Below are 21512 nucleotides of genomic sequence, written 5' to 3' on the forward strand. Positions count from 1 at the left end.
GGAGCCTCCAAGAACCCAGGTTATCTGACTCTGTTGGTCTTGTAGATTCCCTATCTTTTCTGGATCCCTCATTCTTCCTCTATTATGGTTGCAGACAAGAGCCTGTGCTTCCCCTTTGTGTGCCCTGTCGTCTTGTGCTGTATCTGTTCTCCTAGGTAGATGTTGCTCCTGTGCACCCTATGCTATGCCTACCTTTCAGTGTTATCCTCACCCTGCTGTGCTATCCCAATACCTGAAAACCACACTGTTCTCTTTCAGCAATGAAGCTTTGAAAATGGCCACTTTCTCTGCTATTCTAAGCCAACAAAGCCACAAGCATAGAGACAGAGAGTCATACTCCTCTTATCCCAAGCCAAAGAAGAAGGCCAAAATTCCTAGGTCACAGTTCATAGCATGCTTTATGTCCGGATGTTTCTTTTCCTTTCTACAGCCTTGAATATGCTATCTAGAAAAAGTCTGATACTAGATGTGGAAGCACCTTTAATCCCAGTACAAAGAGGCAGAAGCAGGAAGATGGCTTGTTATGGGCTAGCCAGAATGACATGGTGATATCCTACCTAAAACAAAACCAATTGGAGAGAGAGAGAGAGAGAGAGAGAGAGAGAGAGAGAGAGAGAGAAAGTGAATATCCAACATGACATTTATCCACATGCATGATACACCTGGAGGTTTACTGACCAGAACAGTATGATCAGAAGATATGTAAGGACTATGCTAAATCATATGGACTTGATAACACCTTGATAACACTGTCTATAATTCTACACATTGCAAAATAATACACATGGGAATACTGTGAAATGATATTATAAAGTTTCTTTTCCCTATAAATGTCCGCAGCTGTATTTTTACCATCCTATTCCTAGCATTATGTTAAATTATTATATGGAGGGAGGAAAAGTATCTTTGATGTTCAAAAGTTGTCTATTTCTTTTTTTAACCCGAAAGTAGGAACATATTTATTAAATATGAATCATGAACGAATGTAGAAAAATTAGGGCTTTTAGGTATAATACTTTTTTTAAGTGGAAACATTTTTAAAACCTGAGAGAAGGTGTGTTATCATGTAAAGTCTCCCCAGACCATGTGAACGAGCACCGAGATATTTACCGAACTAACTGCACTGAAAATTTATGTCCATCTAAAACCTGAACATAGAAGTTTCCAGCAGCCATATTCATAGTTGCCCAAACTTGAAAGTTGTTGAGACATCCTTCATTTTGGTGGGTGACGAATACCTAGACTCAAAGTCTTCCCATAATGGATTGGTTTCACATCTTAAAGTGTGATCCTCCACCTTGAAAAGACATGGATGAAATTTAACTGTGTGCTGCAAAGAGGAAGAGGCCCCATGGGAAAAGGCCATGTGATGCACAACTGCAGCTGTGCCACAGTTGAGAAAGGCAAATTCATAGTGAGAGGTGGTCAGGGATGTCCGGGGAATGGAGTGTGGCAAGAAGGTGGAGAGTAGAGAGTTCATGTCCAGCCACAAGGAAGTTACTATTTGGAATGACACTGTGATGGTGGCTATGTGTATTTACCCCTGGTCTAACCTCTGACAACAGACAGAGCAAGTGCTGACATAAAATGGGGTGCTGGGTGACAATGACTTATCAGTTGAGCTCATAGACTGACAAAGTGCCTCTCTCCAGATGGACAGCGGGAAAGCCGGGAGCTGAGGGGAAGGAAGTATACGAGAACACTGAGCTTTCTCTTTAATTTTTCATTGAGCTTAAAAATCCTGTAGAAAACAAAGTCTGTTGAAAATGTAAAGCCTGGGTATATAGAGAAGGGAAAAGGCAGAGCACATCACCTCTGACCCTGTGAACCTTTCTGTTTCCTAAATAAAGTGTACCAATTACCAACTGGTTTACTGCACATCCCAAAAGCAAAGGATGCTTTTATACAACAGAAAGCCAAAGTGCATAATACCAAACTAAAGGACTGGCCTACCTACCTTCTTCCCTTCCTCCCTCCCTCTCTTTTATCCTCCCTTCCTTCCTCCCTTCCTCCCTGCTCCCCTCTCTTTTTTTTTCTTTCTTTTATTTTTTGTTTCCAAGCTAGGATGGGCACCGTATTGGAGCTTCTTCAGACAGATTCCACTGCCAAGATGTGGCTCTGTCTGTAAAATATGTGCCTATCATGCATGAAATGCTCCCTTTAATCCCCAGTACCACATAAACTCATACCCGAAATCATAACAGTAGGGAGGTAGAGGCAGGAAGATCAGAAGTTCAAGGTCATGTTTAAGACATTGTCTCAAAACAAGCAAGCAAGCAAGCAAGCAAACAAACAAATAACACAAAAGAAAGAAAGAAAATAATAATCAAAATAAAATGGAGATACGTGTTTGTGAACTGCCACCTCAAATCAGAGGGACACCAGAGTAAGAAACTGCAAATTCCGAAACCTGAATTTCATAGATGACCCCTTAAAGCACTAACTTGACCTTAGACAATTTTGTTATGTAAATCCTAAACAGGTCACTCTACCAACTTGCCAAAGCCAAGTTTGTGGGCACATGTCTATTAGGAAAACTCCTTTTGCTGTCTTTGTATGTTATCAAATTACATAGCACCTTTATCTGATGCTCTTTGGGAGGTACTAAAAGGTTGAACTGCCACAGTGTGCATCAATCCAGTCCTTCTGAGGAAGTAATTCTTTTGAATGGAATTCAAACTGGGCAGTGTGGATTTGCCTATCTTAAGTACCCAAGAATTCAAGTACAGGAATGTGCCTCTCAGTAATAGTTCGCCAGAGGCTACTCTATGAGTGATGCCAAGCCTTAGCTTGAGGAAGGATGCAGACACGTGGGAAGTGGAAAGCAGAGCATTTCCTAACCCTTGTCAGCTGTACCTGAAGTCTCATTCAGGCTTAAGAGGAAATCAGGGAAGCCAGAGTCAAAGCCAGGCTTGGGAGAAGCCCAGACACAAAGCACACTTTCTCCATACTGAGAACATCTGCTTTCCAGTCACTGCCCAGGTGAAAACTATCATGTCCTTCTTTTCCTTCCAGTATCCCTACCTGGTAACATACTCATCCCTAAGCCAATTGTTCTCTTGACAATGATGAACTAAGAACACTACCATTAAGTACAGCCTCTAGCATTTGAGAAAAGAACCTCTGTGAACTCCTGCCTCTGTATCTCTTGAAGCACTCACATAAGATTCCTGTAAGGTTAGTCACATAACTCTCCTGCCAAAACAGTTTTTCTGACAGGCAGAGGAAGGCATGCAGTGTTGTAGAGAAGACTAACCCAGCTGGGCTCACAGGATTCACCTCAACCACTATTCAACCATACCCTTTGCTCTCATACCGGCTTCCTCCCAAGCTATGCCTTCTTTCCTTAGGCTCCCAGCTCATACAAAACCAATACTAAGCTGGCAATGCATGCATCCTGTTTGTTTCTCTTTTGTCTTAGGGACCTCGATTATGAACCCAGCCAGAGACAAGAAGTCTTTCCCCTCCTTAATTAAAAAGAAAAAAAAAAACTTTTCTCCTTTATAATACATCCTTTCCAAGACTCAATTTATTCTAAGGAAATATTGTTCACTCGCATATGAACAGAGTTCTGTGTCCTTGGTAAGCCCTGGTGTTCAAACAAGAAACCCATGTTTGCACCTACTGGAGAACTGGATGGAGAAGCCGGACTTGCTGATGAAGAAGTCACTGTCGAACTGCAGGGTGAGTGAGTTGAAGGTGCTGTGGATGTCCTCAGGTAGGGCTGAACCGCTCCACTCCTTCAGCAGGATGTTGCTGTCTACCGGGCCATCCCAGACCTTGAGGATGTCATGCGCCGTTTCAGTGTCAAACACAATGAAATGGAGGCTGCAAGAAACAGCAGAGCTTCTGTGTTCAGTGAGAATCACACTTCCCCTCCACAGAGGGAATCATCCTAGCCAAGGTTGTACTGACTGCTAACCCACTTAACATCTGAACCAAATGTGTTCTCCAGGCTCCTGACAAAGAAGAATGAGGGTCCCAGCAGTTCAAAATGGAACAGGGTACAAACACATCAGTCACCACTGTAGAGAGCCAAGCTATAGGCTAAACTGCTCGCCAAAGACACATGTTTCATCCCAAGACTGCTAGACCATTTTCAAAACTCCAGCCAGAGCACACACACCAAACAAACTCCTCACACTAGCTTATTATTGTTGGTCTGGACACTTGGTGGCAGCACACACATCAGGAGAAAGGCTTGCAGAAGTCTCTGAACAGTCTGTTCTGATGTTGTTTGGATAAATTTTATCTTCAGAGTTAGTACATTATTTGAGACAACACGAAAGCAGAACATTCCAATATAAATTCTCTTCTTTATAACATCTTTAGTGCACTTATATTAGACTTTCAGGTATTTCCCAGAACCATCTTTATGCTCGAGGAAGCTTGCAATGACAACGGACAAATAGAAGAAGTTAGCTAAAATGCCAGCAAAAGGCTTTTCCCCCAGCGAGTTTTTATAGGTTTTCATTTACTGGTTATTGCGCATGGATTTTGCTACAAACATAATCTTGGTAGCTGACCTACCTAGAGCTATATATGAATCTCCACTATATCATTTTCCACATATTATATATACAAAGGATTGGCACATCTCACATGGGTAAAGAAATAAAATATGTAGTGTACTTTGGTACAGAATAATATATATAAAGAACAAAATATGGTAGAATCTATTTCTCAGCATTTATCTTCTCAATAATTTGTCCTGCCTGTTTCTACACTTTTTAAAAATAAAATTTTACGACTATACCTATATATCTCCTGTATACTATTACTAGCCAATTACCTGCGTGTCCCAATACCCCTCCCTGTATGTTGTGATAATTTCGTTTATACTTTTAATATTCCCATGTGTGCTAGTGTGTACAGATCCATGAGTCCCCAGAACACCCATGTGTTTAATGGAAACCATGCAGATGGAATCACATAAACTGGATGTGCCTACACCATTCTCAGTTCAACTTTACATTGGGAATTGGGAATCTCCATGGGTGAAAGTAGAGAGCCTCTTAATTTACTTTAAGATCAGGTTTTTTTTTTTTAATGTATGTGAATAAATGTGTGTTCCTGTGCATGCACATAGATTTAAGGTGCTTGCAGAGGCCAGAAGAGGATGTCAGATCTCCTGGAGCTGGAGTAATAGGTAGAGTACAGGTGTAGATGTGGGGACTAGAAAAAGAACTTTGGTCCTCTGCAAATGTAATGTGCACTCTTAACTACTGAGCCATCTCTCCATCCCCATTAATTACTTCAAAGGTCCAGGGGTATGCTTATTTTCCTTCCTTCCATTATAGCACAGTTGGTCAAGGTCTCTCTCTCTCTTTCTTCTCTCTCATAATAGAATACACACTACACTGGATATTCTAGAATGGCCATCGAAGAGGCTTCAGAGACATGGAATTACTCATTAACAAACACTTAGCAACCCTGCCCTCCCTGTGACTCTACTTCTAGTCTTGTAATAATGCACCAAGACCCTTAACATCTTTGACAATTCCCCAACAGTACACATGATATGTGTATAGACAAAGAATAGGTGCAACATGTCTGGTTAATTGTGACTATTGATGACTAATGAAATTGGCTACCCCCCCCCCTCTCTGTCTAAAAGTCAGTTTTTCTTCAAAGTAGTTGAGCAACTCTGTATTTGTAGAATTCCAGCAGTATACAAAGTCCATCTCTGAGACCATGGAAGAAGTCGTTGAATTATATAAGTAGTCATCATTGTTTGTGTTGCAACTGAACTGCACAACAACAAGAAGAAACAAAGAATACCACATTCTAGTATATGATGAGAATGAAATGGGGATGGGGGAGAGGGGAGACTCTCAGGCCTGGGGTGGGGGAGACAAACCATGTGGCAAGATGAGGTATGTACAGAGAGAGACCTGAGGAAACCAAGAGCCCTGAAACAGTCACATGGGACTAAGGGGGTGGGTCCACTCCACCAGACAAAAATCCAATACAGAAGACTTCCATCCTGAAGAAGACCCAAGAATCCAAAGCAACCGGGAGAGGGAAGGAGAGAAGGGAGGGACAGAGGGAAGGGGAGAAAGAGAGAGAGACAGAGAGAGAGACAGAGAGAGAGATAGAGAGACAGAGAGAGACAGAGAGAGAGAGAGAGAGAGAGAGAGAGAGACAGAGAGACAGAGAGACAGAGAGACAGAGAGACAGAGAGAGAGAGAGAGAGAGATCTCATAAGATCAGAGAAGAAATGAGGGCAAGGGGAAGGTGGTAAGGAGGAAGAGGGGACAAAAGAAAAGGGACCTCTCTGGGTATGTTAAGTATTTTGACCTTTTGGCTGGGTACAGTATCAGGGCAGGTGATTGTGAAACAATGACCTCATTATCAGCTGTGACAATGTTCTTATTTACACTTTATGCTATAGACAATACAGTGCGGACAGATTAAATCCATGACCTTCCTGAAGGATGCCAGAAGCAGAGCCATGATCCTTATGGAAGTTCCAGAACCTAAGGGTCTGACAGATTCTAATACATTTTATCAGGTAGCAAAACCAGACAGAGGAGCTGTGGATAAGAGGGTGCAAGGCACTTTTAAGATTTTAGCCTCAAAACCATGAAGGAAGGCTGTAATAGCCAGTTGAGAAAGAGAGTAGGTTGGTGCCTGTGCAGCTTAGAAGAATGGAATCTTCTCCATTGGGAGCCCTGTGATACATCCAATAGCTGACTGTGAACATCCACTCCTGTGTTTGCTAGGCCCCGGCATCGTCTCACAAGAGACAGCTATATTTGGGTCCTTTCAGCAAAATCTTGCCATTGGATATGTAATTGAGGAAAATATGTAATAAAAATATTAAAAATCAAAAAAAAAAAAAAAAAAAGAAGAATGGAATCTCTGGGTTGGACCTCTGAGCTCAGACCTGTGCAGAAGGAAATACACAGGCAGCTCTAATGTGGTAAGGGACTTCCAGAGGAAGTTTGGATTCCTCTGATGCATGATTTCAAATCCTAAGAGAAGATGAAGCCACCAAAATTCATGAGCAGGGACATAACCACAGCTAACACAGTACCTGATCCCAGGCATTTGCTGATTTGCACAATGTGTCCTTTATCTTTCTAATTAGGGTGGGTGCTAAATGAAAATAAAAATAAATAAATAAATAAATAAATAAATAAATGAAAAGGAAAGGACATGACTGTGCCTAGGTATGGTGGAGGAGAAAGTTTATTGTAGATAAAAGGGAGAACATAGTTGGGGGGGGGGAGGGCAAAAACATCTGGAAGCTTCCAGAGAGAAGGAAACCTGGTGCAGAAGCCAAGAATGCAAAAGGCAAAAGAGGGCTGGGTAACCAAAATGGCTGAATTACACAGGGAAGAGCCTCTGAGGGGAAAGGGCAGCCGGCAGAAGGGCAGCCCAGACTACTTATCTGGGCTGGAAATGTTAGGGTAGCGAGTGGGGTATGCCAGCCAGGAGGACTTTGTAACAGGATGGACTGAGGGATGACAGGAGAATCTGGTGACCAGATCTGCTTTGATATGTTAAATAAGCACATCAGCCACTTGTCCCAAGGTTTGAGACCTAACAGATATGTACTATCATATCAGCTTGCTGAATTAAAATAAAAAAAAAATAAAAAAGAAAGACGTCTGCCACTTATATCATGGGCATATTTTCTGCATTTCTGGGTCTTTAGTTTCTCATAACAAAGACTGAAATCTTATTAAGTTATTCCTCCATGCTCATTTGCATAAGCGTTTTTTACTAGCATGCAAATGAGATTGACTGTAGAGTTCAGCTATGTTTTTTTTCTCCTCTACTTGCTTCCTTCATTCTTTGATGGATGGCTTGCTTTAGACTATTAAAAAAAATTAGATCACTTCCTTCTCTATTGATTTTTCTGATCTGGAAGCTATTTACAGCATATCATTTAAAGATAGTTATTATATAAAGAGTAATTTCCTTTCTATTGCAAACAGAAAAAAAAATGTCAGTTATTTTTCTACTCAATGATATCCTGAAAGAATAGTTGTGGTTTTGTTTTGTTTTGTTTTGTTTTGTGCATTTATTGTATTTATTATCTCTTTTCTTTTATTTGTTGAGACAGGATTTTCCTCTCTGCTGTGCTTACCTGGAACTCACTATAGAGCCCAAGCTGTCCTTAAACTCCCAACAGTCCTTGTCTCCTCTTTCCCATGGTGCCTCCATCTGGTTTTGCTACCTTACAAAGTGTATTAGAATCTGCCAGGCCCTCAGGGTCTGCACTGTAGAGCTTCCATAAGAATCATACCTTATTTCTGGCATCCTTCAGGAAGGTCATGGATTTCCCACTGTCCATCTGCATACTTCCCTGTATAGCATGAAGTGTACACAGGCACCTGCAGCTCAAATCTAAACTCCAGCAGGCTTTCCCTGGAAGCCCACTGGCCACTCCTGCAAGTGGAGCAGGTGGGTGAGCCTCTTACCTTTACTCTCCCTCCTCTTCTCCATACCCAGTCCCTAGTCCCATCCCCTGCTCTGTAGCACACTACCCTCTTATGGTCTCTTCTCATTCTTTTACCTCATTCTCAGGGAACTGAGCAGATGGTAAAAGAACATCCTGCCTTCTTCACCTCCATAGATCTCCTCAAGCCCTACTTTTAGGCCATCCCCATTAAACCTCTAACCTCCAGCGGCTATACCTTCCTAAGGACCAGAAAAAGCAACAAAAATTAAAGAACAAAATAGCCACCCAATAAAGACAAGATATCAGCACCTAGAATTTCAATCATCTCAAACACAGATTATGGGACTGTAACTTTTAAACACAATAATAGTCAGGGCATGATCTCTTGTAGAGCATAGCAACCCTACAAGAGTAGGCACAACAACAGACATATTGATTAATGAAGTTGATTTGAATATCCAGTCATAAACCCACACCTGGTTTTTGTTAAAGAAGCAACAAATAGATAATGGGAAAAAGACAGCATCTTCAATAAATGGTGCTGGTCAAACTGGACAACTGATGTAGAAGATTCCAAATAGATATCTATGCTCATCACCCTGCACAAAAATCAACTCCAAATGGATCAAAGACCTCAGCATAAAACCAGAAACACTGAACCTGATAGAAGAGAAAACATGGAATAGCCTTGAGCTCATTGGCACAGAAAAAATATTTCTGAACAGAACACTATTAGCACAGGCACTAAGGTCAGAAATTAATAAATGGGACTTCATGTAACTGAGAAACTTCTTCATGGCAAAGGATATCATCATTTGGAAAAAGCAGCAGCTTATGAGATGAGAAAATATTTTTACCAATTCCATATCAAATAGAGAGCTAATGAGAGAACTTTATAAAGAACTAACAAACTAGCTATCAAGGGGAAAAAAACAATTAAAAAATGGGTAGAGATCTAAACAGAATTCTCAAGATAGGAAACTAAAATGGCTAAGAAACACTTAAAGAAACGTTCAACATTGTTAGTCATCGGGGATATGTAAATCAAAACTACTCTGTGATTCCATCTTCTGTTCCTTAGAATAACTAAAATCAGTAAAGTAAATGCTCATGGCGGGGCTGATGTGAAGGAAGAAGAGAACTCATCCAGTGCTGGTGGGAATGCAAACTTTCATAACCTTTTTGGAAATCAGTGTGTGAGGCAGTTCCCCAGGAAGATGGATCTACCTCAAGATCCAGCTATATCACTCTTAGGTATATACCCAAATTATGATTTATCCTAAAACAAAGACACTTTCTCAACTATGCTCATTGCTACTCTATCTAAAATAACTAGAAATTGGAAACAACTTAGATATCTTTCAACAGATTAATGGATAAAGAAAATGCAGACATTTATACAATAGAATATTGCTTAGCTGTTGTGATGGTTTGTATATCCTTGGACCAGGGAGTGGCACCATCTGAAGGTGTGGCCTTGTTGGAATAGGTGTGACCTGGTTGGAATGGGTGTGTCACTGTGGGTGTGGGTATAAAATCCTCACCCTAGTTGCCTGGAAGTCAGTCTTTCACTAGCAGCCTTTGGATGAAGACAGAACTCTCAGCTCTTCCTGTGCTATGCCTGCCTGGATACTGCCATGCTCTCACCTTGATGATAATGGACTGAACCTCTGAACCTGTAAGCCAGCCCCAAGTAAATGTTGTTTTGTATAAGACTTGCCTTGGTCATGGTATCTGTTCACAGCAGTAAAACCCTAACCAAAACAGCTGTTTTAAAAGAATGAAATGTGTTTTTTAAGAACAGGCATTTATATCTATTTTACATATAAGAGTACACTGTAGTTGTCTTTAGACACACCAGAAGAGGGCATTGGATCCCATTACAGATGGCTATGAGCCATTGTGTGGTTCCTGGGAATTGAACTCAGGACCTCTAGAAGATCACTCAGTGCTCTTAACCACTGAGTCATCTCTCCCAAGAATCCACAAATGGAACCTCATAAAATTGCAAAGCTTTGTAAGGCAAAGGACACTTTATAAGTCAATAGAACAAAACAGCAACCAACACATTGGGAAAAGATCTTTACCAATCCTACATCTTATAGAGGGCTAATATCCAAGATATACAAAGAACCCAGGAAGTTAGATTCCAGAGAACCAAATAATTCTATTAAAAAGAAAATGGAGAACAGAGCTAAATAAATAATTCTCAATTGAGGAATCTTGCATGGCTGAGAAGCACCTAAAGAAATGTTCAACATCCTTAATCATGAGGGAAATGCAAATCAAAATGACCCTGAGATTCTACCTCTCACCAGTCAGAATGGCTAAGATCAAAATCTCAGGTGACAGCAGATGCTGGGGAGGGTGTGGAGAAAGAGGAACATTCCTTGATTGCTGTTATGATTGCAAGCTAGTATAACTCTAGAAATCAGTCTGGCAGTTCCTCAGAAAATTGGACATAGTACTACATGAGGACCCAGCAATACCACTCCTGGACATATACCCAAAAGATGCTCCAACATGTAATAAGGACACATGCTCCACTATGTTCATAGTAGCCATATTTATAATAGCCAGAAACTGGAAACAACGCAGATTTACATTTACACAATGGAGTACTCCTCAGCTATTAAAAACAATGACTTCATGAAATTCACAGGCAAATGGATTATCTAGAAAATATCATCCTGAGTGAGGTAACTCAGTCACAAAAGAACACATATGCTATGTACTTACTAATAAGTGGATATTAGGCAAAGAGTGAGGAGTAACCACGATACAACTCACAGACTGCATGAAGCTCAAGAGAAAGAAAGAACAGAGTGAATGCTTCAGTCTTAGAAGGGGGAACAAAATAATCGAGGGAAGTAGAGTGTGGAAGGGAATTGGGAGGAAGAGAAGGGGGGAAGAGGGGAAGAATCAGGTATGGGAAGAGATGGAGGAAATGCACAGTGGGTCAGGAAATTGAACAGAAGTGTGTAGCAATGGGGGATGGGGAACTGGGAGTAGCAACCAGAAAGTCCCAGATGCCAGGAAAGCAAGAGCCTCCCAGGAGCCCATGGGGATGACATTAGCTGAAATAACCCATCAATGGGAGGGAGAACCTGTGGAGACAATATCCAGGGGTTAGGCATGCCCTCCCCACGCCCCCTCCCACCCCCCTAGTTGAGGAATGGGGCCACCCACCTGTCTCCAAAATTTTAACCAGAATTGCTCTTGATTAAAGGAAATATAGGGACAAAGAGTGGAGTAGAGACTGAAGGAAAGGCCATCCAAAGACTGCCCCACCTTGGGATCCATCCCACATGCAGACACCAAACCCAGACACTATTCCTGACAGTGCTTCCTGACAGCAGCCTGATACAGCTGTCTCCTGAGAGCCTCTGCCAGATTCTGACCAATATAGATTCCGATGCTTGCAGCCAACTGTTGGACAGAGCATGGGGAACCCAATGGAGGAATTAGGGGAAGGACTGAAGGGGCTGAAGGGGTCTTATCTGGCATCAATAGGAGGGGAGGCCCTTGGACTTGTGAAGGCTTGATGCCCTAGTGTAGAGGATTGCTAAGGTGGTGAGGCGAGGTTGGTAGGTGGGTCCCTCATAGAAGCAAAGTAAATGGGGATAGCATAGGGGTTTCCAGAAGGGAAAGCAGGAAAGGGGATAACATTTGAAATGTAAATAAATAAATATGCAATTTAAAAAGGAGAGATATTAAGGAACAGTGGGAAAAAAGAATGAAACGAATAGACAAATAAATGGAACTAGAAAAAAAATAACCCTAAGTGAGGTAACCTTGACTCAGAAAGACAAATACGGTATGTATTTGCTTATATGTGGATATTAGCTGTTAAGTGATGGATAAGCAAGATGCAATCCATAGAACCATAGGGATTAGGTTTACAGTAAGGGACTTGGGGGACAGAATTTCCAAGTAAAGGAAAATAGAATCATTGACAGTTGTAGATGAACGTGAATGGAAACAGGAATGGAAGGATCAAACAGAGAGGGGAACAAGGGAAGAAATTATGAGGAGAGATAGCTAAAATGAAGGGGCATTTAACCTAAATGAAATCATCAAATAATAGGGGAGTCAGAATCCCAGCTAGATATTTCTTGTCACCAAATGAAGTTTCTATTACTGAGAATGTGTAACATCTAATTGAGTTATTTGCCAGAGATCCCATAGAGAACCTCAAACAACCAGACTGTTTCCAAGGCTATAGGTTGCTCTCCCACACGACCCTATGGCTGAAGACGATATCTATACAAGTCATTGAATACAGAGAAATTGAGTTGGTGTCTTCTAGAGCCTTCACTCATATGGGCTAGTTCTTGGTACTGGAAGAGAGTCTGCATACTACCAATGTATATCTGTAAATACCAAGCCAGCTGTAAACACCTGGGCTAGATGGTATCCCACCTCCAAGATATCCTTCTGCAATTGTTATACCAAGAATTGATTTGTCTGAAGGTCCACTCCACAATATGGGATTCGTATGCTTTACTAACCAGGAACCTGAAACTAGATAGCCCAGGGGCTAGGGTGAAACCAAGTGCTACTGTGCTAAAGGAACGTAGCAATCAAATGACTTCCGATGACATAGGTTAGGGCCTTGATCAGCCATCACCAGAGACGCTTCTTCCTGTACAGATAGAAACAAATACAGAGACCCACACCCAGACAATATGCAGGGAGTGAAAGACCCTGGAACACTCAGCCCTAAATAGGATGCCTCCATCAAATTCCTCCCCTCAGGGCTCAAGTCACTGTGGAATAGGAAGCAGAATGCAGGGCACAAAGAAAACAAGGCACTCAAAACAGAACAAGAGCCGGGAGGTGGTGGTGCACTCCTTTAATCCCAGCACTCAGGAGGCAGAGGCAGGTGGATTTCTGAGTTTGAGGCCAGCCTGGTCTACAGAGTGAGTTCCAGGACAGCCAGGGCTACACAGAGAAACCCTGTCTCGAAAAACCAAACCAAACCAAACCAAACCAAACCAAACCAAACCAAACCAAACCAAACCAAACCAAACCAAACCAAACCAAACCAAACCAAACTAAACCAAACAAAACCAAACAAAACAAAAAACACAGCAAGACTGATGCACACACAGAGACTGAGGTAGCATGCACTGGCCTGTGCAGCAAATGAGGTCCTAGAACTGAAAAGAGAAGGAGACATAATGCATCCATCCCTAACCTGGATGCTGTCTTCAATTTATAGCTACTTACAAATGATATTTTAGTTTTCTCTCAGGGAGAACATTCTCTCTGACAGGCAGACTGCATGCTCATCAGTAAATGGTCAACAGAAAATAAACTCTGTGGTATCCTTGGAGGTTTCTTGTCAGATAATGTTGTAACAAGGTTTGCTGGTTTTGTTTGGTTGGTTGATTTGGTTTTGTTTTTTGTTTGTTTGTATTTGTTTGATTGATTGCGTCAAGTAAACTTTTAATTTTTAATTTTAATGTTTTATTTATTTTTCTCTTTTATTTATCCCCCACACCCCAAGACTATTTGCCTTTATATGATGGCTTTGTTTATTCTTGTTGTGAGGATTTCTGAATGTGCAAATGAGTGGATGAGTGGGTCTTTGCATCAATATTTGTTTCTTAGTTTCTTTTCCTTCTGTCTGTTTGTTTTGTCCTATTCTGATATGTTTATTTTTGTCTCATTTTGTTATATTATTATATTATCAGCCCTTAGCTGCCTGTTTGATTTCTAATGAGAGACAGAGATGGGGTAGATGGAGAAAGATGAGTTAGGTATGGACCTGCAAAGCTGTGTGATTCGGGAAGCCAGTTCGGAAAATAAGATTGAGGTCCAGATGTGTCCAAACCCTGAAAGTCTCTTCCTGAGACTGGCAGGAGTTAGTAATGCTTCCTCGTTTCTTTGGGCCTGCACATTCTAACGAAGGTAGGCCTTATGATGTTCACTTCCACCACCCTTGAGGTGGTCACATAGCTTGGTGGCCAGATTACAGGTCTTCCGCTCTCCCTAAAATGACGTGTCCAGGTAGTGCCTGGAATTCCTCTTCATACAAATGGACATTCTGAGCACCTTAGACCAGCATATTATATATGTTTACCCCCCAAACCCCTACCCACTCCCCAAGGTTTATACAGCCCTTGTTCACCCCAATAAAGAGAACTGTTGCACTGAAAAGCATCTCGGGAGAAGACTGTTTATCCTATACTCAAGTGGACCTCGGTCCTTCTAACCCACCCACTTGGCTAAGCTTTATCCCTTCTAGTGTAGCCTTGGGTACAATGGTGCCTGGGTATCCCAAGGAGAAAAGCAGAGAAGAACTGGGGGAAGTAGAGGGAGGGGAAACTGTAATCTGGATATATTGTCTGAAAACAAAATCTATTTTCAATTAATGAAAAATTTTATCAGACTATAATTATTTGTTCCATGGAATTTAATAAAGATCACTAACAAAGTTTTCAATACTTTTTTTTTTGGAAATTGAGTGCTGTATTTTTACAAATTTAGTTCTCATGATGATGTGTAAACATTTGGTTTCCACGTTCCTCAGAACTTAATTTTAGCAATTTTTGTTTTCCTAGATATTACACAATTCAATAAATATGATGTAAGATTCATTTTATTTTATTAGATCCTTAATTCCCATTGAATTTATAATTCTGGCCATTTACAAATATGTGCTACTTTTAGAAACTTCACTTCTCTTTTAACTTGTTAATAATTCGCCAGCTTTAAGAATCATTTCAATGCTATCCCAAAAGTCCCGATACCCTCCCACCCACCCACTCCCAATTTTTGGCCCTGGTGTTCCCCTGTACTGGGGCATATAAAGTTTGCAAGTCCAATGGGCCTCTCTTTCCAGTGATGGCCTACTAGGCCATCTTTTGATACATATGCAGCTAGAGTCAAGAGCTCCGGGGTACTGGAGTTCATAATGTTCATAATTTTGTTCCACCTATAAGGTTGCAGATCCCTTTAGCTCCTTGGGTACTTTCTCTAGCTCCTCCATTGGGGGCCCTGTGATCCATCCAATAGCTGACTGTGAGCATCCACTTCTGTGTTTGCTAGGCCCTGGCATTGTCTCACAAGAGATAGCTATATCTGGGTCCTTTCAGCAAAATCTTTTTTTTTTAATTTTTAATATTTTTATTACATATTTTCCTCAGTTACATTTCCAATGCTATCCCAAAAGTCCCCCATAGCGCCCCCCACTTCCCTACCCACCCATTCCCATTCTTTTGGCCCTGGCATTCCCCTATATTGGGGCATATAAAGTTTGCAAGTCCAATGGGCCTCTCTTTCCAGTGATGGCCGACTTGCTAGTGTATGCAATGGTGTCAGCGTTTGGAAGCTGATTATGGGATGGATCCCTGGATATGGCCATCTCTAGATGATCCATCCTTTTGTCACAGCTCCAAACTTAGTCTCTGTAACTCCTTCCATGGGTGTTTTGTTCCCAATTCTAAGAAGGAGCACAGTGTCCACACTTTATATATATATATATATATATATATATATATATATATATATATATGAAAACTATATATTGAAACTATGTATTTTACCCAAAATGTATAAAAAATGCATACCACTAATTAACCAAAAATTAAGCCAAGTTCTAAGTAAATAAATGATAGGGATGTTTCACTTAAAAAAAAAAAAAAGAATCATTTCAAAAGGCTAAGCCTTTTAGCTAAATTTCATCAGTTGAACAGCTTTGCTTGATTTCTTCTTGGCTTATTTTTGTCCACCCCTTTTTGTTTTGTTATCTCATTTTCTTTGGATTTATTATTTTTTTTGTCTTTTTCAGTTTTTGCAAACTAGAGAATCTTCTCATTAGTTTTTGTTTGTTTGTTTGGTTTGGTTTGGTTTTTGTTTTTTTGTTTTTTCGAGACAGGGTTTCTCTGTGTAGCCCTGGCTGTCCTGGAACTCACTCTGTAGACCAGGCTGGCCTCGAACTCAGAGATCCGCCTGCCTCTGCCTCCCAATTGCTGGGATTAAAGGCATGTGCCACCATGCCCGGCACTCACTAATTATTAATGACAACAAAATATGGAGATTTTTCTAAGGCAACACACTAGGTGGAAAGCTAAACTGAATATTTTGAAGTGCTTATACTAATAATATTTTAAGAATTCAGTCAAAAGTTTTATTATTACAAAAATAAGATGTATAGATTAAATGTATAGCAAATGAGTTAGAAGGGGAAAAATGGGTCACGAAGGTTGTTTAATCATAGCTTGTCATTTTAGATTGTTAGCCAATGCAGTAATACAAGAAAGAGTAGTTGGAATTAACACTTTGTAGATAACATTGTCATATATACTGAAGAAAACTTCCAGAACTGAGAAAATACCTATACAAGGCAAATACGCAATTCATTTCTTCATGAAAGCCACAAAAATAAAACCAACATGAAGTTCTGTTTACATTTTATCTTAAAATATTCTTATGGTTAGTAGAAATTCCAAAAATAGATATACAAGAACTCTATACAAAAGGCCACAAGGTATTATTGATAAAAATCATATGATATCTACAGAAATAAACACACTAACTAATATGCCCTGCCTGCCAGTGGCCAGAAATGTCAGCATTGTAACATGTGTTAGCTTCCCCTAGATTCATCTGTTGCTATATCATGGCTCTAATACAAATCACACTGATGGCCCTTTTATTTTATTTTATTTTATTTTATTTTACTTTTTTGAGCTTTTATCCTTGACTAGCCTTGAACTCAGTGTCAGATTAGAAGACTATTTTAAAGATTTACTTATTTATTTTCTATGTATATGAGTATACTGTAGCTGTACAGATGGTTGTGAGCTATCATGTGCATGCTGGAAATTGAACTCGGGATCTGTGCTTGCTCTGTACCCACTCGCTCCAGCCCAAAGATTTATTTATTACCATATGTAAGTACACTGTAGCTGTCTTCAGACACACCTGAAGAGGTCCTTAGATCTCATTATGATGGTTGTAAGATACCATGTGGTTGCTGGGATTTGAACTCAGGACCTCTGGAAGAGCAGTTAGTGTCATCTGAGCCATCTCTCCAGCCAAAGAAGATTTAAAATAACCAAAAAATTATAGCAAAATATTATACTAGATAGACACATATTTCAATGGGTGGCAATAAAATCCAGAAACAGAAGAACTGATATGCAGATATCTCAATTATGACAAAAACCTCACATGAAATCTTGTGAAGAAAGGACTTACTGCATCATAAAGCAATTAAAATTCTTTACAAGAAAAAAATGTGGAAGCTAAATCAGTCTAGAAGCAAACCCAAGATATCCAGGTATCTCAATTTGAACAGAAAACAACCAAGAAAATACATGATACACCGTACTTTAAATATGAATCTGAAAATTCTAATAGTAAGTATAATGGAGTAGAGCTGAATACGATGCATTGGAATGAATAGCCTGTGATGTCAAGACAGGACAACAGGGCTAGGACTACAAGAATAAATGGGTGTTATACATAGCCAGCCAAATGGTGTACTTATGGTGTAGAATAGTGCATGAAAAATTAACAAGAAATATGAGAAACAGACCAAAGATGGCATGTGTCAACTACAAAGATGGTAGTAGAGAGTCGTGAGTAGTCATGAGGGAACCACAGGGCAATCTAAAATAGATGAGCCTGGCTAACACAGAAAGACACCCAGTGACAAGTGGATGGAGAAGAGATCCTCGATTCTTTTCAATGCTGCTGTGGAGGAGATGAAGTGTTGACTTTAGATGGAGCCAGTGTCTTGCATGGCTGAGGATGCGACTTACTGTGTCGCAGTGGCTCTACATCCTCTCTAAAATCATGAATCTACACTTAAAATTGACTCATAGCCACCTATCCAACACAGGATAACCTGCAATGACAACTGATTGAGACCATCTGTGCATTATCCAGGGCTCTGAACAGACATCACTAGGGTTGATGGTGGCTTCACACCACAGGTTCAAACGCACAGTCATGGGAGCAAGAAAGGAGGAAACCAAGCCTGACACCAAGCAAACCACCATGCAATCCCATTCTGAGTCATGTGCCCATCAAGAGAATCTCATTGAAAGCCAGAAAAAGGACTCAGACATATGGAGATGGCAGCAATTTTTATAGGGAGAACTTTCAAGAGGAAGAAACTCACTAAACAAGTCCATCTTTAAATTCCCCCAGAGTCCAGCTGTGAGAGCTCTACAAAGGCTAAGATGCTTGGACCTGGCAGTATTCAACCAGAGAGGTGGTTCCACTGTCAAACCTCTAATCACACGTGATTCTGCATAGAAGTTTTGTCATGGCTATGAAAATCTAAATATTCACACAGAGCAATCCCAGCTACATATCTATCATGGAAAGGATGACAGGTGACACTCCGGGAGGACCTTATCTAGACTGTATTTCTTACAACACAGAATAAATGGAAGGACTCAAATATTACCAACAAATGACATTTAAATCAATTCAAATACGTTCAGACAATGAAATTATTTTCAGCAATTTCAGAGAACAGGGTATGGCAGTAAAAACAGAAATCTGATCATGATTTTTAACAACAACAACAACAAAAAAAAACCCTTCAGGAGAACAAAAACCATACAGTTCCATAAATAAGTAGATATTATGCAAATCAAACTTAAGTATATGCATTTTCACAGAAAATATATTTCCAAACTGTTTCCTAAATCTTGTTTCTAAGATTTTAGTAAATGTCTTTTAAATTTTCTTCTTTTAAAAATAATATTCTATTATTTTAAGTTAAAGTCGGTCAAATTAGAAGGTATGCATCATTTGACAAACAGGCAAATGCTCCACAGAAGGATTTGTATTAAGGAATTTGGGAGTACTCACACTGTTTAATTCAGCAAATCATTTCCTGGGATTTGTTCTAAGGAATTAATCATAAACATGGACAAAGATTTTCTTGTAAGATTGCTTGCCAAATCATTGTGGGTAAGCTAGCAATACAAACATCTGACAAGAGAAAAGATGTTTACTTATGTATGTACATAATACATACTACCCAATGCAGTCCACTCTTTTTTGTGGGTTAGAAACCCCCAAGTTTAATCAAATTAAAAGGAATATTTTTAAATTGCTTCTGTGATGTACATGCACATGCTTTTTTTTTTTTTTTTTTTTTTTTTTTTTTTTTTTTTGGTCTGTACAGCCATCCCAGTTGTTAGCACAGCATCTACTTTGCACTAGGAGTAGTGGATACTCCAGAGACCAGTGAGGCAGTGAGCGTTCATGAAGGTTGCATATAAGCAGTGTGTATAAGGTAGACTGAAGTACCGATGGGTCTCCTTTGGCCTGATCACCCACAGATGCCAAGGAACAAGCACAAAGAGGTTGATGTGAGGTATTTGTCAATGTGGAATGGTGATATCTGGTAAAGAGAAAATATAAGCTTCTGAAGAAGCTATTCTACAATATATGTGCCCTAGTTCTATATATATGCAAAATTAATTTTTAATGAAAAAAATGTAATATTCTGCTCAGAGTTTAACATGAGCGCTGCCCAATGATGAGGTCAGACAACAGACCCTTGGAACTTTACAGAGTCAAACAAGGAGTTGTAGCAGGGTTCAGCAGGACCGTCCAGGAGGTGTTGGTTACTGAAGGGACAGAGGAGTCCATCCAATGGAAGACCATCTAGGCAGGACCAATCAGGGTGGAGGAAAGAAAGTGCGGGTGGTGGAGCTTATAAAACATTCAACCCAGAGCTCCTGGGTGAACCCTAACAAGAGCCCCTCCCTTGCCCTTGAGGGCTCTTTTTTCTTCCCTGTGGCTGATCCTTCTCCATCCCTGCTTGAGATCTCTGTCATGCTCATACTCTGACAGACCCTGTGATCTCCAACTCTTCCTCTTTCTCAGCAATCCTTTTCTCTTCAATTGTCACTCCACTTTCCTTTCACGTTTTCACTCTCTTGCTGGGTCATTTTTTCCAAGATTTACAGTTCTTTTGTCTATTCCATTGAATAGACATGATGGTTCCCTGACAAACCTCACTCAAGAGCCCTGTAACAAAAGGTAGATTGAAATGTTCTGGGCTCATCTGCTGCCTACCACTATGACACTAGAGAACAAAGTCCTAAATAAACCATTTTTTCTCTTTAAAAGTCTACATTAGGCATAGTATTGATAATGTTGATAAACTTATGACTGTAATGTTAATAGTGTGTAAGCTTGTCAAGGATTCCCTTCACCTGGACCACCCAGTACAATTACCCACGGACAATCGGGAATAGCAAAACAATCAAAGAGCTCTCTCTGTACTTGCACAGAAAGGCAGTCAAGTCAAAGACACAGTGTACAATCTCGTATTACAGAGTATAGCCCTTGGTACCCTTTACTGGTATCCATATCTCACCATCATTGTTGTATAAATTGCAGTCATGCTCTCAGCACTGAAGTGGATGCAGCATCTCAGAGAAACATTAGTCCACAACTCTTAATAGGACCAAATTCGCTACAGTGCTTTGTTATTAGACTTTTAATTAAATTAAGACCAGGTAATTACAGCATAATGTTAAAGTTATAAACTAAAGTCTCTGGATAACTCTCCAGTGGGATGAAAAAGAATCACTGGGGGTAGGAAAGTATGGAGGGAGGGTCAGCCAACCTATAATATGTACTATAATCTATAGTCCAAGTGCATTATACCTGGTATAACACGGTCCCTGGTATAACACGTATAGGTACATATGCATCATGAAAAATGTTAGTTACAATCTTTTCCAGCATATTAATATTTTCTATCACCTTTCTTGACAAAACAGCATTCAAGAATGGTTTGGGCTTCCAGGGATTCAAAATAGACCCAGCTACAACTATCTCAGCAAATGCAACTACCCTCATATCATTTTCCACATGCAACTGCTCATTAATATTTAGGCCATGGAAACCATCTTTATTTTCATAGCATGAATGGACAGCAATGCTTACCCCTGTTGTAAGATAAACTGCACTGTGTTTACTGGTAATTTTCAGGTAGAAAAATGAAGGTTATATTGACTATTTCTCCAGTGAAATTATTAAGGCTTGTTAAACTCCCAGTAAATATTAAAACCAAGACCAGCTTCTGTTCTGTGAGTGAAATTTTAAAAAA

The 21512-nt window shown here is 40.2% G+C and overlaps 1 protein-coding gene across 1 annotated transcript in view; it reads right to left on the reverse strand.

Annotated features, from left to right (window-relative positions):
• Nucleotides 1-21512, reverse strand: part of Csmd1 (CUB and Sushi multiple domains 1) — a 1626901-nt gene that overhangs the window by 216733 nt on the left and 1388656 nt on the right. Inside the window, exon 26 of the mRNA XM_085844142.1 lies at nt 3626-3828. Coding sequence (XP_085700268.1) covers nt 3626-3828 — 203 coding nt within the window. The remainder of the gene's footprint in view (nt 1-3625; nt 3829-21512) is intronic.

This window comes from Mus caroli, unplaced genomic scaffold, assembly GCF_978045245.1.
Source record: "Mus caroli unplaced genomic scaffold, Mus_caroli_1 scaffold_10, whole genome shotgun sequence".
Lineage (NCBI taxonomy): Eukaryota > Metazoa > Chordata > Mammalia > Rodentia > Muridae > Mus > Mus caroli.